Source organism: Ammospiza nelsoni, chromosome 1 (genome assembly GCF_027579445.1).
Source record: "Ammospiza nelsoni isolate bAmmNel1 chromosome 1, bAmmNel1.pri, whole genome shotgun sequence".
Classification (NCBI taxonomy): domain Eukaryota; kingdom Metazoa; phylum Chordata; class Aves; order Passeriformes; family Passerellidae; genus Ammospiza; species Ammospiza nelsoni.
In genome coordinates, this window is record NC_080633.1 from 52105841 (window position 1) to 52132604 (window position 26764).

Genomic DNA, 26764 nt, shown 5'->3' on the forward strand with positions numbered 1-26764 from the left:
TATGTGGTATTTGCAGTATTGTTCTGGTAGACAGTAAAACATTTCTGGTACATTTGGGGACCAAAGTAATTTCTGGACAGAATGATAAGAAGTTGGCTTGCAAAAAGTGGAGATGAACAGTAAGTATGTGAGGTCTGTACTGTACTTCAGTTTTGGAGGTTTATATATAAATCTTATATAACTGCATTTCAAAAGGAAAATGCCTTGAGAAGTTGAAAACAGAAGGCCATCTGTAGAGGAGCTTTAGCACTTAACAAAAAGAAGGCAAATTTTCATTCCATTTGTCTTAACAACTTCTACCTGGAAGTGATTTGTAAGGAAAAGGTAAAAGACAAGACTTCCAATATAACCATATGAACTCTGAAAGGAAACTAAGAAGTGTGAAGCATGGAAGAGGAGGAGGGATGATGAGCTAAAATACAGGTGAATTAGAGCTCTCTTATGTCAGCTCCACACAGAGCAATGGGTACTTCAGTTACCTAGAAAATACAGAAAGGTGAAGTCAAACTGACTCACGAGAGCAGCATGGTTATTGATGATAACTCCATGGCCAAACAGAACCTGCCTAAAGCTTTGGGAAAGAGGGCAAGAGGGGAAGTCAGGGAAAACTAAAATATAACTAACTAAAATCTTTAACTGTTTTTAAAAATAGGAAATAGTGATTGTGGCATTTTATTTTGATTCTAATTTCCATCTGAAAGCAGCTTGATTTTAAACAAAAACAACAAAAATACCCAACAAAAAACCAAAAAAACCCCAACCAAACTACAACAAAAAACCACTACAAAAACTGAGAAGCATTATTCACCATTTTCTAAAAGAAAAAAAATATGCATAAAATTAATAAACTGACTAGAAGCATATTTAGACAGAGTTTTCTGGGAAGGTAAATATGTCATTTAAGAACAATAACAAAATTGTTTTTTGGGTTGAGTTCATGCTGAGTACCTACTGAGAAAAAGCTTTTCTTTTAGAAGATACTTTTGTGTTTTCCTTTTTGGATGATCAGTTTAGATACTTCTGTAAACTTGATAAAACCAGCTTGACTCTGAACAAAGAACCCAGGCATATGGTTCTCAAGTTGTAACTCTAATCATTACACTTAAAGAGCACAGGTGATTGTTTTGTTTGCTTCCTTTTTAAACCTGTTTAATCTGCAGTAATAGATAGTCTAGAAGCAAAACTGGATTTTACAATCATTGGGTTATGATTGTTTTTCATAGCCAGTTTAATGCGACCTGATGTGATTTGCATCTGTTGTGGAAAGAGCTTGTATTTCATATTAATGACTTCATTGGTAAATTTGACAATTGATAGACTAAATCTTGTTTAAAAATATGGTATAAGAATGGGCCTAAATCAAATCTCGATACCAATGTTTCTTCTTCAGTATTGGCATATTCAGTTGATTGCTGCCACTGATACTGTTCCAGGATTTTTTTCCCCCAAATCAGATACGCCTCTTGAGAGTTCCAAAAGAAAAGTTCCTCTCCAGAGGAAGAGTTTCACAAGGGCATCCATAGAGAGGACAAGAGAAATGGCTTTAAAGAGGGCAGGTTTAGATTGGATATTGGGAAGAAATTCTTTTCTGTGAAGGTGGTGAAGCACTGGAATAGGTTGTCCAAAGAAGCTGTGGATGTCCCATCCCTGAAGGTGTTAGAAGTCAGGTTAGAGGAGTGTTTGAGCAACCTGCTGTAATGGAAGGTGTCCCTGCCTGTGGCAGAGGGGTTGGCACTTGATGGTCACTAAGGTCCTTTCCACCCCAAACCATATTATGATCCTCTTGGTGATTTTTAAGAGATACAGCAAAAGCGAAAAATAATAGGGAAAAAGCAGTATGTCCTAATTTTTTTGCATCAACATGCATCTGATTCATAGATTGAGATCTTAGGCATGGTTTTCTGTATATTCAATAAACTGACAATTTTAAATTGTACACTATTTTTTTTCTTTTTAATCATTTGTCCTGCATTTTCCTTTCTGCTGATATGTGCACTGCAAGACCAAACATTATATTTTTCAAGGAAAATAAGAATCTTTATACTTACAGAGCTGAAGCTTGCTTTTCACTTAGCTGTATGTACCAATCCAAGTGAGCAATTATTACAGTGAATGTGTTCTTTTCAGAGGAACTTCTAACACTTGGGCCTTTGAACTACAAAAAGTACAAACAAAATTTCAGATCAAATCTCCTGTTTGACCTCCAGACAAACCAGGCACTACATTTCATGCAAATGTTAGGTAAGAAATTCAGACAATCCATCATACAGGACAGTCCACAGATACGTTAATCTGATTATTCTAGATAAGTATCCTGAGCAGACTGTACTCAAAATTAAGTGGAGATGCATCTTTGGTGTAAACAGATGCAGATTTTTATCTGCTCTCTTGTGTCCTTCTGTATCAAACATCCAGTCTGTGGTTATGAAGTGGGTTACAAGTCTGTAGTTGTGAGTGATATTTTAATGCTATTTATAAATTATGTTAACGTTTCTTCACTGTAGAAACACAGTGCAAAAAGAGGGAATTGGTTTTCCTTAATTAAGGCCGGACTTGCTTAAAGAGTGGTCAGGAGGATAAGAAAGACAATGACAGAAATATTGATTTTTTTTCCCTTGGTAGAAATATAAATATAAAAATATAAACTTTCCTTGCCATACTGGTTCCAGAACCAAGTCAGTCTGATGTATCTGGTTTCTGGCTGAATTGCAGGTTGCAGTGCTCCTGGCTAAATTCTCTCAAAGACACTACAGTGTTTTGTCTTTCCTCCTGACTCCTCTTCTGCTTCCAGCACAAGCTTCCTTTCCAGCTGTGAGGCCACCTTGATGAGGTGTCCCCTGGGATGTCTTTATCCTGATTGACCTGAATGCCTCTGCAGCATGACCCGAGTGCTTCCTACCCTGAGAATGACACAAAGGTCCCTGGAACAATTCTCCACTGAGATCCTGTCATGGAGGGATCACTGCTTGTGTGCTTGGGTTTCACTTGTCATGTGCTGATAACTTGTAGGCTTGGAATTATCAATAAAGGAAAAAACCCTTAACAGCTGCCTGAGAAATACACAGAGTGTTTAGAATTCAAAGTACTTCCAGAGCATTGCCATGCCCTTGACAATTGGTTACTATATGTAATTATAGCATAATTTAATTATCCCAATAGTCATCTTTATCACTCTGTATTATGGAAAGTAATAAAATCTGCTGTGTCTAATTTTTCATCTAGAAAAGCCATCTCTGTAAGTGAACTACTGAGAAGAAAACTACTGTTGTACTACAATCAGACAATGTTTATGCTCCCTGCCCCCTGCCTCCCTTGAGTGTTACTAATAGCTTACTTAAAAGCAGGTGCTTGGTTTAATCTTTTCAGTGCTATTTTACATCTCTGTACAGAAGAAGGATGGCCCAAGAAAAATCAGTAACAGAGGAAGGGATGGTGTTAGTATAGGGATTAGGCACAGTTAATGGAAATGGCATAGTGCAGATTCTCACTAGCATTTTGGTTTATCAGAGATGCCTTGCAAAAAACCTTTGCCCAACATTCCAAGACCAATTTATTAACTCACTGATCCATGTCCATGTGTTTCTGAATACTTCGTTTCCCTCATCCCTTCTGCTTTATTGATTTCACTCTGCATCCTGCACTTTAGGAGTGAAATATTTGATGTTTTTGTAATCATTTGTGGTGTAATCATTTACAGTACCTGTGAGCCCCGTATGTTTAGATTTTATTCCCTGCCTCTCCCCTCTTCCTCACTCATACAGGTGAAGGCTCTGGCTTTGAGCACAAGCCTGCTTGTGAAGAGGTTCACAAGGACTGGTCAGGCACTCTGCCTTCCCTGTATTGTTACCATTTGTTTGCCTCATTGAGTGCTCCTTAAGATTCAATTCGCACATTGATGTTGTTTCAGAGTCACAGGACTAACTGAGTAAAGGACATCCTAAGGGCTCATGTGAAATGTAAGTGTCTGTATGTGCTCTTCCCTTCCCCTCTGCCTTGCACTGCCATGTACAGGTTCAGTCCTGGACTAATCAGCATCTGGCTCAGTCTGCTCCATCCAGCTGTCTCTTCTTAAGCCAAGCCAGAGGTTTAAGGCATCTGCAAAGTGTTAAAAAGCATGGTATTGTTTCAGAGCTTGTTGTGAGGATGGGTGACTCTCCTGCTGTCAGGGACAGAGCAAGCTGGGAAACCAGGTTATCCCAGTTGCTTGTTGGGCCAAGAGGCACCAGCATGGGAAATTCAGAAAGGTGGCTGGAAGGACAGCTTTCAGCTGGAAGCCAGGGCAGAGAATGGATGTCATTGCAATGATGTTTTAATTATAATTATAATTACATGCCAATATCTTAAATTAGATTCCAGGTTTCATTTTGCATCAAAAACCACAGCTTTGGTTGTATTCTTTTTAAAGCTCATAAAGCATCAGCAACTGAAAGCACAGCTACAGTTGTGAGGAACTTTTAGCTGAGTTTGTGTTTTGTTCCAGTACAGGGACATGAAAATCTAAAGGAGGATGACATTTGCATTTTTCTGTGAGGCCCCCTGGGAAGGAATTGTTACTTAGTAACAAAGTTTCTTTCCTCTTTTCTCCTGGTTTGTTTTGAATGAAAATCAAATTTTGCTCTTTTGCCCTTTGTGTAAGGCCAACTCTGACTTTCAGGTTATATTTGTGTAAAAATTGTAGGAAGAAAGGATGTTTTGGAGTACAGTTTTTGACAAAGGGGCAGGCCTTTTCCACAGCCTGGCTGGGGCGCTGAGGTATTGCCATTGGATCCTGTCTGCAGCAGCCTGTGACCAAAAGGTTTAGGCAGAGAAACTGTGAGAAACAACTGCTCACTTGGAAAATTTAGAGTTTTATTAAGCCTTAACAAAAATACAGCAAAGGACTACATAAGGGAAAAGCTGCAGCGCTGGGAACTGCCCGTGTGATACCACGTGGCTGGTTCATCTTCAAGATGGATGCTCAGACTTTTATACCCCTGGGGTTGCATCAGCCAGCCCTGGCCCCTCCCAGAGTCTGTCAGTCAGCTCTTCTTTGCCATTTATCAGTGGAGATTGCTTTCTTGTAACTTGATTGGAGATCAGGTGTTGCCATGCTGCACCCCGTAAGCACCAAGCTTTTCCATTCCAGCTGCCCCAGGTAAGGGACACAAGGGACACCTGTGCAGCCTTCTCTCTACCTGTCCTGGGAAACCCCAGATGTCTGATGGCAACAATGCAGGGGGGAAAGGGAACTATGGGGAGAACAGAGGGCATCTGAACTACAATAACATAACTATACATCAATAAAAATTTTCTTAATATTCACACAATAGTCATCCCTAAATTGCGAGAGCCAATCACCTCATTATCCATCTATAACAAAACTAAATTATGAGAAACAGAAATTAGCTGCTAGTGAATAGGGAAAGAAGTTAGCAACCTATGTAATTCTTCATTGGGAAGAATTACATAAATTGCTACTTTCCTAACAATTTGTGGCTTATACTGTCTTTTTTCCTTTTCTGAGCTAGAAATCTGGGAAGGTGGTTAGTGAGTTAAAATGAGGAGAATCAAATTACTGAATATTTGGAACAGAAGAGGAAAAAGCAAGAGCTGGGTGTTGTGGCAGGAATATCCACTCAGATCATTTATTTCTGTCTTAGTCACTGGAGATTTCCCGGGCAATAAGGGGTTCAGCATTAAATGGCTACTAGGTTTGTGACCTTGAAAGGAAAGGAATTTGTATAAGAGAAGCAGACAGTATATCAGCCTTCTCAGAGATGGCCTCTACAGTGATTGGGAGCACTTGCAGGGCTCTCATTGAGAGGAATGTGATATGTAAAAATAATTATCAGAGGCAATAATTCATTATTTATTCAAAGCAAGCAAGATACATGAAAAATTAGGTAAAAGATGAATGTGGAATGATGCAAATCTTGGTAGCAAATCCAGCTGTAATGTTCAGATCTCATACTGCCTTTGGACTTTCTTGGTTATGTCCCCTGCTTTGCCAGCCCTAGAAAAGTCTGCACAGCAATACCTTCCTGTGCATGTAGCTATTGTATGCTTTTTGACTACCGAATTGTTTATTTATATGCACTGTTTCTAATCTTCCATGTCTTCAGAAAGAAGCAGCTGAATTCCTTGAAATGTAGCTCTTTGGCCCTCAAGTCTAAGCAGGTCTTTCAAAGAGCATGGATGCCTCTTGTCTCTCAGACTAGAACCTGCTCCTTGCATCAGTGTTGGCGTAAGACCAGCAACAGGATGGGACCAGAATTACTGTGCCCTCTTGCAATGATCTGTACATAAAGAAACTCTACTTTGTTAGCTAAGAAACTTGGAGAAAATGGAATATATTCCTGAAGCAAAAGGAGATCTTGCTCTTAGTCATTCCAGCTCAGCAGGAGAAGGGCTCAGTTCAATGTTGCATCATGCAGAGCATAGGTGTTGGTTGAGTTCTGATTGTAGACCCTGGCAGGCAGCACAAGAATTTGATTTTCAAGATGAGTTACAAAAGATGTGGCTTGAAGTTGAACTTTGCAGTATGCAAGTGAATAAAATCCTCGTCTCCATTTCTTACGTCAATTTAATTTTTTTACAGAGATACTTTTCTGAGAATACAAAACGGGAATTTTGGGAGCTGAGAGCCCTATGCAACTACATTAAACATCCTAATGTTGACTAATAACAGCAATCTGTCATACAAACATATCAAAATTGGCTGTGCTTCATTGGTAATGTTAATCAGACTGCATGGCAGTACCTTCTGTCACCAAAATTATTTACAGTAAGTGTGCACATATTATTTATGGTGACCTACTATTTCTTCTTGAATGAGGAATTCTATTTCTCCTCACACATGATAATCTTGGCTCCTTTAAAAATGAGCTCTGTTCACTCTCAGACAAATTATTAGGAACAAGTAAGTCATTAATTAAAATGTCTGGGACTATAACACTGCCTGATGTTTAATATTAGCTAAATTTTGGCTGAGCTTGCTGGGAGTAGAGGAAAATGCTCTACTGTCAGAAGAGATGTGTTATGGTCTTTTGCAAAACATTACTGAACAGAAAGATTTTTCTTAATGCTAGGGTCCTACCTAAATCTGTGATTGTTCTCTTCTACTTCCATTGTAACAATCTAGCCAAATCTTTACTTGCTTAATCATAATTTGAATTAAGTGATTACAGTGGTTTTAGTTTTTTTCCAATGAATCCATTAAAAACAATGTATTTTATGTTCCACTAGACTGCATTCAGATACCAATTTTAGTGTTAGACTGCCACATTCAAAAAAATCTGATTGATAGCTGCTGATTTGAATTTCATTTGTATTACATGGACAAGAGTTGAAAAGAGTTAAAGGGAATAGAAATACTGACCACATACAATGTCTGGAAATATAACAGTAGTTTGTGAATTTAACATCAAGAAGGTATTAAATGACTGTCTTCTTTTACTTAGTAATAATAGATTTTAATCATAAAACTCAGCTTTTGCTTTAAATCTGCTGCAAAATAATTTCCACTGTGTATCTCCAATGTGATTCATTCAAATGAAGAAATAAGTGTTGCATACTTCCTCTGTTGTGATATTTTTATTTTTACTTGATGCAGCATGTAATTCTAGAGTGCTTAGTTTCTGAATTTCCAAAGGAAGGAAAAGCTTCTATGGTAGCTAAAAGAAGGAGGCAGAACAGATGATGATTGCTACCTTTTTAGCCTAACTTCTTTTTGTAAAATTCAAGGTAAAGAAACTAAATATTTAAGAATTTTAGTATAGAGAGAGCACAGATGCATCTGCATAGCTATGTCTTCAAAAATTGTGGAGAAGAAGTAGATGTTTGCCTTAAGTAGTTGTTTACCCAGTTAGGAAATGGCCGCTTTACATGTGTGTGCCGTAGATTGCCTCTTGAGTGCTTATTCACTTATTTTCTCAGTGCATGCCAAAAGTATTAATTTATTGCACACTTGCAGGACTGAGATAGACCAAAACATGCAAGACTGAGATGGAGAGACCAGACCTTGCAGAACTGAGGTGAAGAGAGGCCAAAATCAAGCCTAGACCCCCAGAAGCTAGGAAGCATTTAGTGCCCAAATGTCACTGGCTGCTTGCCTGGGTCACACCAGATTGTCATGGCAGTGTAAGTGGCTCATCCTTTACTTGATGAATGTTTTGTTCTTGCCTTGATCTCGAAACAGTTTCCTGGAGAACATTTTGGATGTGGATTATAAAGCTGCAGACTGCAATGTGTGGTAAAAGCAGGGCATTGTCTACATAAGCCGTGTGTGGATGTCTACAAATTAGACATAGAATGAAAGGTATTGGGTGACTTTTGGCATGTATAGGGGAAAACTATTAAGTCTCTGAATGCGCTATAATCTGTTGGCATTTTAGAACATGATCTGCAGCTTGAAAAGCAAAGCCTCTTAAAAATAATTTTTGTAGTACAATTCAGGCTCAGGATTGCCATTCCAGTAAGTAAGGAAAAGCACAATGAGTTCTTGCAAAAAGGAAAGCAGCTGTAATGCTTTTTGTCAGTAGAGAAAGGCTGCTTTCTATATAGCAGGTATTGCTTATGTATTTGCTTTACCTTTATATTTTGTGGGGATGCTAGGGATTTTAAAACATGGATTTGAAGGAAGATTAAGAAAGAGATAGAGTGTAACTGGGCATCACATGGACTGAGGAGATATACTTATGTAATGCCTGTGTGCAAAGAGGGATATGGCTGAATAAAAGACTTTTTAGTAAATATCAGGAAAAATGCCTAGAGAGATCAGCTGTGATGTGGTAGTTTGGGGTTTTTTTCTGTAAAGATATAAAGCTTCTGAGGCTTTGAAAAATCTTTTAATTAAACTGAACACAACACTTGAGGAAGAACAGAGAAAAACTTTCTCTTTAGAGGTGTGGACAGGATAATTGAAGGTTGGTTTAATCTCCATAATTTATCATCTGATTAGTGTATATATATTGCCTTCTCACAGGAAATCCAAACCTGGAGAATGTTAGGAAGAGTTTTCCTTGCAACTGTCCTCATACCTTCACAAGTGTCTCACACACCTTTAACAGAATATTTTAAAGGGCAGTCACTAATGTTCATCTTTGTTTAAAACTGCTGTGCATGGAGAGCTTTTTGAGTGCTAGAATAAGGTGTGGCAATGGGGCTCATAGGGCTGTTCTGTGCCTGCTCAGTGCAGACATAACCTGCCTTTTACTGAACTAGATCAACCCTCCTAGCTCTGAATCAGCCAGCTGGCCTCCCTGGAGCAGTGGCAGGATTTAGAACTGTTCAGATTGTGAGACCCACCAGGAAGACAAGATGCATTCAGGCACAGCCTAGGCTGAGCTCGGTTGTGCACTAAAGCTTGCTTAGGTCCACTACAGTTTCCAGTCCCAGCACTGGCTATGGTAGAGACATGACCGTTGTCTACAAACCCCAGTATAGTAAAGAGCCAAATACTCTGAAAGCTTCAGAATCTGGGGGACTTCATGTATCTTCATGTCTTGTTATCTCCATGTGGATCTGCTTCCAACTTACCACTCAGGCAAAATTTAGTGAAAGTAATATGTTTGGAAGACTTGACTGAGATAAAACAAAAATGGTAAAATGTTCACATATGGCCTTGCTGAGCTTCTGATGCATCTTCTCACAGCTTTTTGAAGCTGTAAGGTTTTTCTAGGTCTCTGATCAAAATGCACAAGCATGTCTTGATATTTTTTCCTTTTCTTTCTAACAAGAGTAGTTTAAAATAGAGTATGGGTAGAATGAAGGAAAGCAGAATAGGAGAAGCTCTCAGATCCCTAGAGATCTGATTATGTGTTAGAATAGCGCATTATGGACATTTTATATTTATTTTTTAATAAAAAAGAGTTACAGTCTTGAGTACTGGTATCAGTGAGTGCTAGGTCAGGTTCCCTCAGCAATCATGTTAGCCTGGGTAGCTGATGAGGAGGTCAGAGCACAGCTGGATGCTCTGGAGCCTTATGCTTTGTCTGGGTAGTAGGCAGGGAAATGTCCTGCATCCTTGCATCTTCCAGGTCGTCTGTTAGACCAGTCTGCCCCTGTGTGTGCACCCAGCTTGTTTTCTCACTTGCATTTCTGTTTTAACACAATGTGACACTCAGCTTTTTTGCTGCATTCAGTTCCTGCAAACCCATTCCAGCTCTTTGCACAAGCAGCAGTGGCTTGCATTTTTTGTTATGAATGTGCCTGACAGTTCCATTGCCCTTTGTCAACAGAAGATTCAGGAGGCCAAATTCTGTTCTCAGTCATGTAGGGGAAGATCATGGGATCTGATTTTTCATATAGATTTCAGTTCAGTGTAATTTGCTTTAGGCATACCCTACAGCATTAATAAACATGAGAGTGGGACCCCTGCTTTCTGGAGATGAAAATTCTGTTGTTCTGTGATTTATCCCTTTAATATGTAGGCTATCCAGGGGATTGTGATCAGTGCTCCCAGAATAGTTACTGGAGTGGGTTCTGAACAGAACCTGTTAGAACAAGAGGTTGACTATATAGTGCCTTTGTAATGCTTGTACCCTTTATTTTGTGCTAGCTTGCTTTTTCCAGAGATCACAGCTATCTGTAAGAAGAGCTAGAAGTGACACTTCAGGAATCACTGTTGCTACATAGAGCAAAGGAATATCCCACTAGGAGAGATCTAGGGTGCACCAATGCAAAATTTTGTGTTGCAAAGCTCTGTATTACTTGCAGAGTAATTGCAATTAGTTGGATATATGTTATTTATTTTATTAGATGTCATATTTGTCACCTGTTCAAAGCTTGAAGCATGCCACGTGTAATGGAAGTATTTTCTGTACAGTAAGCTTGTACTTTCTGATTTCTAATTGAACACTCCCCTGAGTACTCATTTATATTTCATCTGGAAAAGAGAGACAAGGAGAAGGATATACAGTCCAGTTTCTAGGTGTTCTCTGTCTTTAAACCCACAACCTTTGCTTATCAAAAAGCAGGCCTTGAAGATAAAACTGGTGTCCAACATAGCAAGTAATCAAGTGCTCCCAGATCTAAGTATTGAACGTTTGTTCAGCAATTTCACTTGAGATTTGAAATCCTCCACAAATAGAAAATACACCTACTGTGTGAATATGATGTGTGACCTGTTATTATTCAAGAATCGACCTCAGTTCTGTGGAAATGCAGCAAATAGCCTGCATTTCACTTGGAAATGTGTTCATATTCAGTGGAACACTTGATAGTGATGAAGTCAGAACTGCTCTGCTGGGCAGTGCTTTAATTTCCCAAGCTTTCCCTTATGTCTGTCAAAATGTCAGCATGTCAATTATTTCTGTTCATTGCTCCTAGATAATTTGATGATCTTTGAAAAGGATTGTAAAGCCGAGTGGTGGTTGTTGCTGTTGCTGCTGTTATTATAATTATTATTGTTATGTATTTTCATTGCTGTTAGCTTTGCAATATTTATGGTTGTTAAAATACTGAAAAATTTAATTTTATTTAGAGTTTGTGAAACCTGTTTTCACTGGTCTACATTAAGATTGGACATTTGCCAAACCTATGCAGTCTTTCTCATTCTTGGAGTCACAAAATTCTTTTCAATACAGAAGATGTAACTAAATTAGTAGCAGTGTGCCTTGAGTATGGCATTTTTTACAACATTGCTACTTCTGACATGAAGCTGTTGAGGTATGGCCAGGAACTTTCCTCCAATAAGTTCCCAAAAGCAACATCCTGTTTGTGTGTTAATTTTCTACCTGCAGTTGACATGGCGTATGTATGGATAACAACAAATATTTCCTTCATTCTGCCCTACTTTTTCTGGTATCCTATCAATATGCAAGCAGGATGCAGACCTGGTGTGGCAGTGTGGGGAGATACCCAGTTTTCAGCAGTGTAAAGCTCCTGCCTCTCTCAGGCACCAGCAGACATTGGAAATGTTATATAATCTGCCTGTCATAGACAATCTGCCCAGAGAAAGCAAGAGAGATTTCCATATGTTTAAATTGGCCATTCCCTTCATTGATAAGACTGGAAAGAAAAACTGGAGGAAGAGAGGACAGGAATATAATTTAAAATTTGGAACACAGAAGCTGACCTGCATTATGCTGAGGATTTGTATAGTTTGGCATTCTCCTTTTGATCTGTATTAAATGATCCTGAAACGAGGGGGTATTACAGACAATGAATAAACTCTCCTCACAGAAAGTTTCTTCTATTCCTTGTGATATACAGCTCTTACACAGAGGCTGAGATGTTTTAGAAATTGTCACACAGAACAATAAGAGGGAAAGAAAAGAGTATTATCTAGTCACATATCTAGCCAAGTTAGAGCTTAAGACACAAATTAGAGGCAGGCAGCGATTCATAAGAAAACTAACAAGCAGTGGGAAGTAATTAGTATCTTTCCTGATGGATCAGTCTTGAGACTAATTTTGCTGTTTTTATTAATATCCCAATACCAAAAAGAAAAGAGGAGCTACTGAATTGTGTTGATAACACAATTTTTGCACTTTTATCCATGATAGGAGGATATTGGTCTTTTCAATTTGCTGTCTTCAGGTAATCAAAATCTTCAAATCCCTTTGTACTCATCTAGTACTCATAGACAGATTTGTGTAAGAATACCCTTATGGGTTTTTTTGCCCTTAGCACACATTTGGAGCCTGGTCTCAATAAAATCTGTCCAGTAATCAATATTTAAAATGCACCTCTACTCTCACAATCCAAATTCTTTTTTTTGGCAATTACATACCTTTGAAAGTAAGGACATACTGGGAAATACTAGCTAAGGAACAAAAATTCTGTTGCATAAAGTCTGTCCAAATGAAAGAGAGAAGAACTAGGTGCACTAGTCATATATATTTAAATAATATTAATGATTAGAAATGCCTTCCAGGGAATTTTATGCCATCCAAGTTAACATCTCTTTGGCTATTTTCTATGCATTTTTCACAGTCACAGTGCTCTTGGGTTTCTTGGCTGCTGGCAAAGGAACATGTTAAGATAGTGTTTAGGATATATAAAATTTGTCAGCCCAGATCTTTGAAAACACCTCAGTACAAGCCATGCTGTTTTCTCCTTGTTTTTCTTACCTTGAGATGTTCTTGAGAATTGGAAATTAGTCTGGAAACTGAAGTCGATTCAAATACAGTGTCTGCTTATTAACTTTATTTCCGTAGAGTGTCTGTCATCCTGTGTGGTAAAAAGCAAGAGTTGTTAACCTGAAGCCCTTATAATTAAAAAAAAAAAAAAAAAAAAAAAAACAACAAAAAAAAAACCACACCACCACAACAACAACAGAATCACAAAAGCCAAAACACAAACCTGTTTGATTACTGCAATTAAATTGGTTTGGGATATTTGAAATGTAGATGGCCTCTCTCGCTCCCTCCCAGCTCAAATGGTTGAATTGCAAGGAGTACTGCATGCTCTATTTCTTCAGCTTTGTGGGACACAAATATGATTTGTGGCTAAGGCAGCTTTTCTCTTTCTTGCTTTATTTCAGAAGAGATCTTGACTCTTATTTGCATTGGTGCAATTGCCAAAGACAGTTTTAGCATGTGTTTAAGTGTATTTGCCTTATTTTTGAAAATGATACAGTTCTTTGTCTTGGTTCAAAGTGCATACAAGTCAACAAAAAAGACTGTCATCAGCACAACTGGGTAGTGGCTCTTGCTATCTACAATCAGTGGCACATGCTTCCCCTTTGTCAGACACTGGTGCAATTCCAGCACTCTGATTTCCCTTCCAAGAGCTACCTCATATCTTAGTACATAAATGCACACAGAGGGGCAATTACTGTTTTCAAGGTATTTTCCAAGAAAAGCAAGGTACTGTAATCAGACCCATCACGAGGTTAGGATCCAAAGGGCATAACCATCTTGGTAGACAAAAGCTTTTCACAGTGCTGATTACAGAGAGAGACTGACCATCAATTAAAACTCTCCTTTCTGAACCTTTGTTTTTCAGAAAAGGGCACATAAGGGAAATTTCAGAGAAGATCCAAAAATAGCAGGTGACTGTCACTGTTGTGCTGTGCTCAGTTTTAATCATCAGATTGAAAAAATAACGTTTGGGTTGCACAGGGATGTACAAAAGTAGGTCTACTGTTTAAATGCAAGAAATGGGCATGGAGAGATATGGGTTTAATAGGAGAATGCAACTCCTGACAGACCTTTCTCACACAACACTCTTACTTCTCTGCTTGGTTATTTAAAAGTTTTAAATGGTGTTAGTTCTGATAAAGGTGTTGCAGTGATGTGTATATCACTGCACTTTCTGACCTGTGAGCATTTGTTTGCTTTCATTCGCCAAACTTAATACATCATAAGAATTTGCTCCACTATGGATAAATACTGGGAATTTTTCCAGCAAATGGAACATTAACTGTGCTGGGTTGTTTGTGGTTTTTTTGTTTTTTTTTTTTTTTTTTTTTTTTTGGTTTTTTTTTTTTTTTTGTCTGCTTGTGGAGTTTGTTGGTTAATTTTTTTTTTTTTTTTTTTTAATTTGGGGAGCAGGGGGGCAGATTGCTTCTATTTGTTTTTTTTATATTTAGAGATTTAGAAACATTTGGGTTTCTCGTTTTTGGTATCTAATAGGTGGCAAAGAAGTTGCAGTGGCTTTCTTTGGTATCAGTCAGATACCAACTAAACAGACTCATATTTTGTTCATTTTAAATAATTGCTATTTCATGAATAGACTTTTTTTTAAAAGGGGGCAGATGAACTCTATTAATGCAGATGAACTGTTTCATTCCTATTATCTCAACATAAAACGCATTATGTCACAAAAAAATCCTCCACCAGAAGCCACATGCTGCCTCGTTATAACCAAAAACAGGAAACATTTTATTTACTGTGGAAAAGATCACATCAAAATAGCAATAGGGAAAGGGAGGAGAGGTTGCAGCTGTTGCAGTCAGTTTCAAATACAGAGCACTTTTTTTGTTGCTGATATTGTTGTTTTAAATGCTTGTCAAATTTGACAAGTTCATGTAGCTTCTGGGTTGTGGAGCTGTGCATATGTTTACATATATTTACTGATTTTGTTTCTGCCACCAGATAGCACTTGTTTAATAAATAAAGTGATGTTATATAAGGTTATAAGTGATAGTCAAACGTGGACATTCTTGGTTTGCTTTTCAGTAATAGGGCTTTCACTTGAATGTAAATTTCAGTTATTTGGCTTTCAGAGCATAGGTTTCAACATGATTAATGAATTATTTTAGTCAATCTGAATGGCAGTGATCCTTAATGTGCAATTGGATGAGTGAAAACACCATGAACCCTAGGACTGGAGGTGAAGCAATCATACAGTATTAGGTTTGTACTGATGCCAGGAAGTCAGCCAAATTTGAGTCCAAAAACTAGAAGAAAACTAATTTCACTTAATTAAGTATTTTGGCTATTTAAATATCAAAAATTATTTTCAACAATTGCACATACTTGGTTTGTTCTCCATTTCAAAAATTAAAAGACAATTCACATAATTAAACTGAGTTAAAGAGAAGCTTTTCAACACTTCTGTTCAGCAGTATTTGAAATTCCCAAAAGAAGCTAGTGAACTTAACTGCTTTGCCTTTCTTACTTGCATCCTACTCCCCAAATGCAAAAGGCTTCAGTTCCCTAATTTTCTGCTGGTTGTAATTCATAGAGATAAACCAGCCATGTTAGTTTGGTCATCATGCTAACTCAATGTTACCACCTATAGGAAATCTATGCAACTTTTATGGCTAGAAGTAGCTCAAATTAGAGGTTTTGTTCTGCCTATCTCTCTACAATCCTGTATCATTAAACATTTTCAAAATGTTTGAAGTGACATTCTAGCCCCTATGCTAGACTTGGTTTCAATTCTGGTAGAGGTGTTTTGGATCAGCTGTGGAATACTGGGCCATCAACCACTGTCTGGTTGATGGGTTTCTGCCATCTCTGCAAACAGATTTTCCCCAGCTATGGTTTTGGTTTGTTTGGGGGTTTTTTGTTTGTTTTTGTTTGTTTGTTTGTTTTTTCTTTTTGATACTGACTGAATGCTGTAGCCTCAAAATCCACCCTCCTATTACAGATGAGGTGGTAGAACATAGTGTCTGTCACCTGTTGAACTTGTAGGGTGACGCATCCACATGTTTTATCTCGTTTGCTAGGCCTGGTCCAAGACCTTCAGTCAGATCCTGCAGTCCATTTCTGTTCCTCTTTCTGTACATAGAGCAGTACTTTGCTTCAATCCATGTATGCTTTTTCCTAGGGTTGTATTGTATTTGTGGGGTCCCCAGATGGAGGAAGGAATGATGAATCTGACTCCATGTTCTCAGAAGGCTAATTTATTATTTTATGATACTATATTATATTAAAGAATACTAAACTCAACTATACTAAAGAATACAGAAAGGATACTTACAGAAGGCTAAAAGATAATAATAAAAAGTCGTGACTCTCTCCAGAGCTCTGACACAGCTTGACCCTGATTCGCCAAAGAGTGAAAACAATTCACAGCAGAAACCAATAAAACAACCACCTGTTCATAAATAATCTCCAAACCCATTCCAAATGAGCAAAACACAGGAGAAGCAAATCAGATAATAATTGTTTTCCTTTTTCTCTGAGGCGTCTCATCTTGCCAGGAGAAAAATCCTGGGCGAAGGGATTTTTCCAGAAAATGTGAATGCCACAGAGTTGTTTTTCAGTATCAATTGCATTGAGTCCAATACAGGATGTAAATGCTTGTCTGCTGCACATTTGTGTATGAAAATGTTGGAGAGGCCAAAACTTTCAGGTGGCTGCAGCTAGTGTATGAGGAATGTGAAGGTTGGAGTTATTCTCTGTGTGGGATAAAGAGGAAGAGGATAGCAGAGGGGCAAAATTAAATTCCCTGTAACCAGAAGTTTACCTTAAAAGGAAGAGATATCTGGGAACCCTCTGCCTCCTTGCTTTTATATGACCTCTTCAGGCTCCCAAAGGTGGGAATACTTCATGCCAATACAGTACAAGCGAGGGAAACAAATTTTAGGGAAGTCTAGAACATATGATGTGAGAAAAAGCAGATGTGAACTGTCTTATTCAAACCTCCAGAAGAAAAGGTGAGCAGCAGATCATATCGCTGTTGTAAACATCATAATGAAAGGGCAGAAAGAAAACAGAAGAATATTCTTCCTTAAGTTGAGGTAGGAGAAGAAGCAACAACCACAATTTGCAATACAATAGATCTCTGTGTGCCACTGGGAAATAAAATTACACAAGAGTTGTCAAGTATGGGAAGAGGTAGCCCAGGGAAGTGGCATCTCCATTTCCAGCCAAACCTGGACTGGAAAGGACCGTGACAAACCTGAGCAAATATAAGGTACTCTTAGCAGGAGATCAGACCAGGTGACTTTGAAAAGTCCCTTCCAAATGAAGTAGTTCTGAGAATCTATATCCTTACCCAGTTGGTCAGTGAAATATTAGGATAAAGTGGGTACATTACTGTTTGTGTTGGTGAAGTTTAGGGGAAAGAGAATGTTTGGAGATAACAATTTATATAGGTTTCTTAAAATTTATTTGTCAGTGCTGTGGTTTTGAGAGAATCTACAACCTGTCTCGTTTCTCCTTGTTTTGCTTGAGGATATGTGGCATTAGCACTATACATAAGCACATCTGTTTGAGTTTGATAGCTCAAAGTTGAGCCTCTGTGCTCAAGTATTGTTAAAAGACTGAACTGAATGTCACTGGTGCACCCACTGAGCACGGCCAGATACAGGCTTCAAAAGATAGTGTTAAATGGTTTGCATAGGAAGACCTGGGAGATAGAGTACGCATTAGGATATTTTATGTATTCTGTTCTAATTATGTTCCCATACTCAGAAAGGTTACAGAAAGAGAAAAAACATTACATTCTCTTAAAAGATTAAGTAGAACATGGGAGAATGGGCAACTACACACTGCTTTCTACAAACACACAATGTCCTGTGATGTGTAACATTTCTGAAAATGGAGAAATGTTGAGATGTTCAGATTGACATTTCAGTGCCTCTCTGAATTCAGTGTCTTTCTGAAATATAAGGTTCAACAATCCTATTAAGTGTCTGTGACACACTCCTCCTTCTTTAGCAAAGTGCCTCCCATAGCTGATATACTAAGACAGAACAGTGAAAGCCTCATACTGTCTCATCCTATCATTCACCAAAGCTGTATCATCATCAGATGAAATCTATTGTTTTCTTTCCTGCTGTGTGCTATTGATTTTTCTAACCTTTCCTAATGTTAAATTTGTTTGGCTTTTAAACTTTCTTACCAAAGGTTAATGTCATTAAGTTGAGCGGGTATCTATAAAACTACATATGCTGTTGTGTATCTTGCACTACTATACTGTCCTTTCATTAAACTCTGACTGCATTGCATAGCTCTGTCTTGAAGATTTTTGTCATTCCAGAATAATGCGGTGAAGGTTGAAAGGAACTGCATTACAATTGTCATCCAATTCTGTAGCATAAAATATTGGACTTGATATGTCAGGAGCAGCAGATTTATCTGAGGCTCTTATACCATCAGCGAACATGAACTGCACAGACATTAATTTCAGCAAGACTGTAAAGAGGATGGAGGATCCAGTTCTGCTGCTTGTCCCCTCCCCCTGTTCAATCTGACCATGCCAGTCTCTTTGACATTGTGGCAAAAGGAGCAGTACTAAAATCTCTGCCAATTCTACAGCTGGCTATCTGTTTGATGTGGAAAGAGAATGAGAAATCCCAGTTTAATTTGAAGAAAGTGGTGGCTTTAATGGTAGCACTCTATCAGCATTATTTGATATGATGATCTACAGCAGTACTTGCGTAAAGCATTAACGGTATGGGCAGTGAGTAAAGAGCTCCAGGCACTTCCAAGCACCAGCTCTTACTGTACTCACAGGTACTGTCTTTAATGAATAGTGCATCTGACATCCCACTCACATATTTACACTGCATTCCAGTGCTTGTTTGAGGCCTTTTATTGTGAATTTGCACAGAAGACAGTAGCAGGGCTGAACATACATTGTCTGTGCATATGCAACACAGTTTTCTCCCAGAGCAGAATGACCTTCAGTGCCCTCCAATCACCATGCTGATGTTATCTTGCCTTGGTAGTACCTTGCAGTTCCTCTGGAATAATTTTTTGTGAAAGAACATCCTGAGATGCTAGGCAAGAATTAAACTTAAGAGAAATGCTTCCAGTAGTAACATAAAATAATAAATCATCATTTAAGGTGTTGCAGGCCATCATTAAAAAAAAAAAAAAAAAACCCACAAAAATAAAACACCAAAAAAACAAACAAGCAAACAAAAAAAAAACCTCAGACACCTTGATATTCCCTATGTGGAATGTAGAATTGCAGCCTACCTTCTGCTGACAAACCTGCCCCTTCAAGATCAGACTTGTTAATTTGTTAATGACTGCAGGAAGGAGTATTTTGCTGAGGGAGAGTGGGGATTAAATTTTTCATTCATAAATTGGTATCTGTAAACCACTTACTTCTGCCAATGCTGTGAAGCCAAGGAATGGCCCTGGCAAAAGATAAAAGGCTTGACTTCTCCACTGCTAATTTAAGAGCTGGCAGCTGAGGTTGTGTCTTCTCTCATACTCAGCAGTAGCTGTCCCTGCCACTGATTTAGTCTTCATCTGTCATGTTCTCAAGCAGCTCAGAGGCTGTCTGAGAAATACTGAGGTTCTGTCTGTTCATGGTTTCTCACAGCTTGGTCTCTCTTCCCACTATCAGAGCTGATATCAAGACTGTCTGAGAGCACCCCGTTCTTGGTGAATGGGACACCTTTTCATTTAGAGGGGCTTTGATAAACAAGTTCCCTTCAGTGGTTTTCAGATCTGACTGAGCTTTCCTGAGTGGGACTGAACAACCCTACAACCCTCTACCTTTCCTGGGCTCCCTGGGTGTCTCTGGCTGGTGTTGCCAAACTCACCTGTTCATTACAGGCTCCAGATGGCCTGTGTCACATCTCCACCTGCCAATGTTACATTTTTGGTCTTTTCTAGAGAAAAGTGGAGATATGGCAGCTCTTCAAATAGTTTTGTGCTTAGCATTGAGTGCAGAATCCACATACCTTTTCCCTCACCACTTTGCAGGGGAAGCAGCATCACTTCTGCAATGGAGGTCTCTGATTACATGTGCTATTGGAGCTACATGATGCTTCATCTTGGCAAGCCTATTATTACTACTTGAAAAAATATTTACAGCAATATCAGGTCTCAGAAAGGCTGCTACTTTTGACCAATTTTCTTTCAGAAGTTTTTGAGAAGTGTAATAGAAAACCTGTTATTATCTTCTCACTTTTCTCTTCTACTATATCCAATTTCCCTACTGCCTGATGACTTTATTTGGTTTTATATGCATTCTGGCTGTGTGGGAAAGCATTTCAGTGGTAGTGTGTGTCTTCCTATTGGAGGCTTGTTACTTTGTTGCATGCAATTCACTAAATTCGGTGCCTTCACTAATCTTGGAAATTTTTTCTCCTGTACCTTTATTTTTATCACCAAGGTAAAGGCAACTTGAACATTTTTATGTTGGCTTTGTTGTTTGAGGTTTTTTCTGATGTAACAGAGTAATGTACTTTATACACAAAGGCACACACGCAAAGATTCTCTATTCTGAATGCTTTTCTCTTATCAGTTGTTATTGTGTATAGCAGAAACATAAAATCTGTCAAGTAAGACAAAGCTAGGAGGCTTTTAAGGGAACCTTGAAGTAGCAGGAGAGGGAACTTCTAAATCCAATGTGTATGATTCTAATTTTAATTCACTGTGCTGTATTAGATATTTTTTATTCTTTAAACCTCTTTGAATAGTGACTTTATGAGGTAGATACACTTCACTTTTCCTGACTCAGCTTTTTATCAGAGGCTTAGAAATTGCCTTAGCTTTCAGTTAAGAAATCTGAACTCCTGCTCTTCTCTAACATGTTCTCAGCCATAATACCCCAGTGCAAGGAAATTGATGTTGAACCACTGCAAATTGACTGCAGTACAACTGCACTGTTTCTGGGGTGCCTGAACACTTTTGTGTGCTCACATTTATACAGGTTTGAATGTATGTAGCAGAGACACAACAGATGCAGCACCAGAGAGGACAGTCATTTTCCTGAAAATTACCATTCCCCCAGGGCTCATTACACCAGAATTTGCCCATCCAGCAGACCACTGTAAAACATGCTTATCCAAACTCACAGATCTACTCAAATGGCTTTGAGTATATACTCCTGAACCTATGAAACTGCTGGTTCATGGTAATTGTTCAACTGACACCTACAGTTATTGGGCTCTGTAAGGGGCTTTTGCTTAGTCCTGAATCTCCATGCAGAGCCTCTGAGTGGTTGTCTGCAGTTAATTTCACCAAAGATGTCATTAGTTCTTAAACTTGAAAAATTACTGATTTTTTTTGTCTCTCTCCCTCTCTGTTTTGTTGCTTCTTCACTAGGGATGTGAGTTTATTGAGACCATGGATCAGGACCTCACAGATTTCACCAAGTGCCTTCAAATACTCCAGAAAAAGATAGAGAAGAAGGGCCTCCAGGTAAAGAGAACACTTTTTTTCCTGTGTTTCTTAGTAATTACTGTTTTTCTCATTGTATTTAGGTTAATCTTTTAAGTTTGCACTGAAATGAAACAATTTTCCGTAGCCTTGACATTCTGCAGTTTTGCCATAATTTACTGCACATTTGTAAGCATTGATGCTTCTGCTAAAAGGAATTACAAAGTGTGTCGATGAACAAGTGTTAGCTTTCTTAAAAGGCAGCTTGTATTGATTTCTGTTAATGAACTACCCAAAGTGCAGAAGGCTGTTGTGGCTGGTGTTCAAAGCAAGAGTTCCACTTTGGCATGTAAATATATTTTCAAGTCTTGGCACACTAAGCCTCGATGTTCATGTTCATTCCCCTTTCTCTCACCTTTCAAAGGTGAAATGGAGAGGGGCAATCTTGTCCTACCAACATTGCAAATGGTAAGCAATACCTCCTTCTGCAAAATGTTCCCTTGGAATCAAAGGCAGACTTTGCAGAGCAACCAGTGCACTAAACTTAAAAGAAGCCATATGGAGTTGTCCATCTCTTTTCATGGGAAAGGCAAGGGAGTCAACATTCCCTCCCCCACTTCCACAGTTTAATTTCAGAGGCCCCCTTGTTTTGTCTCTGAGATGCATGGGTGAAATTCCTTGGGAATTTCAAGTGCGATGAGTCGGCAGCAGATGAGCTCTTGGGATTGCTGCCCTTTCCTCCCCATGGAACAGTCATTCATAAGAGCTGACCTCTCTCTTCTGCTCTTCATGTATGAGTGAAGAGAGGGAGCAGCTGCTGCATCTTTTACACACAGTGAGAACAAGAGGTGTGTAAGAAAATTAAAACAATAGCCCAACATGGAAAGACATGTGTAAATCTCTTTTCCCATTTTCAGTGTAGCAGGATAAGAAAGTTGCCTGATTTCCTGAGATCACCATTCTCCAACAAAGCAGCAAGGGATTGAAATGCCAATACCCTTCTCTTCTTCTTCCCTCCTCACTCCAGGCTGATTAAAAATTCACCAGTTTTTGCCTAAGCTGCTTTAAAACTTCTTGTTCTTCCAAAGACAATAAATGACGATAGGGCACTTTGGAGTGCTGTCACAGAGTACCCATCTGCAATTGCATCTCAATTCAATGCTGTTGTCCATCAGGGGTTTTTTCCCCATCAGTATAGACAGAAATGGGATGGTTTCACCATACACTTGTCTTACTATCTGGCTGTGAGCCAGAAAACTTTATAAAACAGTTTATTTTCTTTCCCCCTATAATTTATCATCACAAGAACTCAGAGGCATGTCTTTGCATCTAGGACAGGAATGATAATGAGTGCCATTGGAACAGATGAGCCACCTATGGCCAGGATTTGTTTTGAATTTGGCAAGTAAGGTGCCTTCCTCTTATTAGAAATGCCCTTTCAATGAAGAAGAGCTTCTTGGATTCAGTTCATTATCCAATCCCAGCTATTGCTAGAGAGCAAATTTTTTTAAGCATTATAAGAGTTTTTATGATGAATAATCAATGTATGGTTAGAATAAGAGCAATGGGAATATGACAGCTACAGCAGGTGTGTTTAAACAATAAGTAGTCTATTTGTAAAAGTTTGAGTTGTGTGATTACTCTCACAGTAAAGCTGTGTTTGCTTGACTAAAGGATACCACATTGTGATCTTTGAGGATATTTTGTAAAGTACAAGCCTGAGTGTAATTGCAGTAATTGTGTAGTGTTTGTGCTAATGTACTAAACCTAAGATTTCAGTTCAGTTATAATTGTATGCTGTTACATGTAAGAGATGTGCTTTAAATACAATCTGAGTTTTTCAGAGGTGAAAGTAACACAGATAAATTTTCTAAAACTAAGCACCATGTTCATTAAATGCTAGCTACTTCTTGTTTGCTGTGCCTGTTCCATAAACCATAATAAGATGCTATCCTATTCATGCACTCTAGATAAAGCATAATGCATTTTTACTTCTGTTCTTCTGCATTCTCTGACTAAGGAATTTGAAGAAGTCATTGACTTCACTTAGGGAGATGAAATGTGAAACTTAAGCAAATATAAGAGACTAAACTGTATCATAATTCTATAAATTATTCGTTCAGTTTCTAATTTGCCCTTTTTTCAGAAGCACTGGTTGTAATTGTTTAGTAGGAGGTTTGGTGGTTCTTCAGAATGTTCTGATGATGCAGAGAGTAACTTGATGTCTGCTCCCTGAATGACACAGAGATTCTGAGCACTTGCAAAATACACTGGCCTCAGTTTATGCATGCAGCCTCTTGGCTCTTCTGAAACTCTAGCCTTTTTAAATACCTAAATTTGCACTTAATTTAGGTTTCTTTATGGGCAACATTCTGCCATAAAAAATGTCAGGTATGGCAACAGACTGTTCCAGCCATAGACCTAAAATCTTTGAGGAGAATGCAAGTATTTTCAGGGAAGACAGCTGCTGTTGAATTCTGTGGTTACCTGAGAGGTGCATACAGCTGAGAAGAAAAGGAAGTCCAGGGTCTGAAAACTTGAAGTGGATACAGAAGGGTTTTCTTCATCTGCATTTGTGTTTTTTGACCTCAAGGACAAACTTGCATGTCACAAAGAGGAGTTATCTTCCTTCTGCAAAATGTCATAAAAGCTTTTTCTTTAGCAGAGAGTATTAGCTAAGTGGAATATGTCTTCCTGGTGCCAGAAAAAATATGTTTGTCTCCAGTTTTGTTTTTGTTTTTTTCTCCCACTCTATTTAAAGCACTTGTCAAAAAGGAATAAGACAAAGAGACACTATAAATTTGTTTTCCTGTGATTTATAGTTGAAGTTACAAAACAAGGAAGGTATCTCTTTAGTATCTTTAAAAAATTGATGCACAGTCTTGCTGTGTTTGCTGCTATTTCTGGGTAGCAATATGTTAAGCTGGGAAATTAATTGCATTCAATGCATACCATGGATCCACAATCCCACAAGGTAGTTTGTCTGGATGAAGTTCAAGTGTGAGTAGCTGAGGTGTTTAAAACAGGCCTCCCTCCATTGGTCAGAGAATAAATTAGCATTTACCTGCTACACTGAATGGATTAAAATTTCTGCTCTGATTTATCAGTCACCTCTATGGAAGTTCTATGTCATGGAGGCTTTTGAGCTCACTTGAACATATGCAGATGATATTTGGTTCCAAAGGGATTAGGTTTGTGTAATTTACTTTCCATGTCTCTGTGCCTTTATCCTCCTCCTTTTCTTTCATCCTGTTCATCCAAATAGCTTTTGAAGAAGTAACTTTTGAATAGAGGAATAGCCTATTGAAAGAGAACTGTGTCAAACAGCTTTCTTGGAGGTCAGCTGAGTGAGAATGCAGGTGAGATAGACACTTAGTGCCCCTACTTGGAAAGAAAGATGCAAAAAAAGTTATCTTAGATTTTTAGTGGTAGCTAGTTTGATAAGAGCCTTAGAAATTTCTTTACCACAAGGAAATATGTAGCTAGAGTTGATGGTCAGCTGAGATGCAAATCAGGGAGAAAAAATACCTCGTTAGTTTTTGAACTCCCTGCTCAACATAAAGAGCAGGAATTCTGTCTTCTGGAATAATTAGCCAAATTCATGACTGCTTTTTCCTTATTTTTCAAATAAACACTCTTAGAATAGTTTCTGAATCCTCAGGGTAATTAATTTCTGATTTACATTGCATATTTTGGTTGCAAAGCCAAGTCATGCAGAAAGCAGCATTGCAGTCATTTTGTGAGATCTAAGTCACCTAATTATATGTATTTATAATTACATACTGCAGTGAATTTTAGAAAAGGCAGTACCCTTTATATGTGCAAGCTAGAATCAGTCTCAGTCTTCCCTCTCCACAGCCCGAATTCATTTGTGAATTGTATTCCTTTGGATGGGTGAAGCAATGAAGTACCACCAGGAGAATCTGACTCCTGAAGTTTCTTTCCAGCCTAAAGGCTGCTAGATAATTTTTTTTTTCTTTCTGCATGACTGTGAGTATGCATGCACGCACATGCACGTGCAAGTATGTATATAAATGCACATCTTTTCTGGTAGTGTTCCTTCATGGCCCTAATTGGTGCTTTTTAAATGTCTTAATAACTCTGTCTTTATTGCTGCTGTGTGTGTCTTTCACATTGTTTATGGGCTATTAGGTGTGCACATTTTACTTTACTGCTTTAATCACTATTTTATTCATTCTGTAGTTATGTGAGTGCTTTCCTTTCTTCATTACAAGACCTTCAAATAAACTTATGTCTGTCTGGTGCTACTTTCTGTTCTTAATTTTCTCTCATCTTTATATAAGCTGTTTCAAGAAACCAACTGAACAGGCTAAATGATAGGCAGGCTTAAAATATCTCTTATTTAGGGATCAACAGATCTTGCATTAGAAGTGTATGCTTTGATTTGCAGATTGGAAAGCAGAAGTACAAAAACAATTTGTCCACAGCCTACCAGCATGCTAGCAGTATGGTTGGGAAAGATCCTCCAATTCCCAGTATTCATCAAATGCTCTTTCAATAACAGCATCTCTGGTCTCAGCTTGTGGCAGCTCATGCCAGTGAGAACTGAAAGTGTGTTTATCAATTTTGCAGCTCCAAGAAGAATACTCGTAATATAAAGATAGATTTAAGCCATTATCTTTATCTCAGAGTTACAAACTGTACTTTCCTTAACTGTTTCATCTAAAATACCATTTAGTCTTAAAACTAAGCTCTGGGACTTTTCATTTAGCTTTATTATCTTTTCTGCTTAAAAAAAGTTAAAGCAGCTCATTTGGTTATATGGGCTGAAGATATAAAAAATGAGTTTTATTGAAACCCCCATGCCTTTTAGTGGTTTAATGTTAGTGTGTTTAAATCGATAAAAGCACCAGTGTCAGTATGAAAAAGGGAAAATATCCAAACCAACTCTTCCTAAAAACCCTTGGCAATAAAGGGATACTCTACTAACATTTCCATTTTAAAATTACACTTCAGAGGTTCAATCAGTCAGCAGTCTAGGGTATTAATTCTTTTAAGTGAATGCAAGCCTTCTTCCCTTTCTGCTTTTAAAAAAGTGTCACATCAGTCCATTTTCTTTTACGTTGAGCAAGGCTAAACAAGTTAGTGAAGTCCTGTGTTTATAAAGTGCAAAGGAGAAGACAGTAATGGTCATATATAACCTTCAGCTGTGCAGTGTTCAAACACCTTACTATGCCCTCTCTGGTTTGCCCTTATATGAGAAAAAAGGCCCTGAAGGAAAAGCCAAAGTACCCTAAAACAAAAATCAGAAGATACTTTAAAAGAGAGTAATTTTTTACATAAAGACAAATCCCACAGAG

General features: G+C 38.2%; 1 protein-coding gene across 3 annotated transcripts in view; it reads left to right on the top strand.

Annotated features, from left to right (window-relative positions):
* Positions 1-26764, top strand: part of TPK1 (thiamin pyrophosphokinase 1) — a 302955-nt gene that overhangs the window by 158633 nt on the left and 117558 nt on the right. For all 3 annotated transcript variants that reach the window (XM_059478894.1, XM_059478901.1, XM_059478911.1), the window contains one exon: positions 21390-21485. In XM_059478894.1, coding sequence (XP_059334877.1) covers positions 21390-21485 — 96 coding nt within the window. The remainder of the gene's footprint in view (positions 1-21389; positions 21486-26764) is intronic.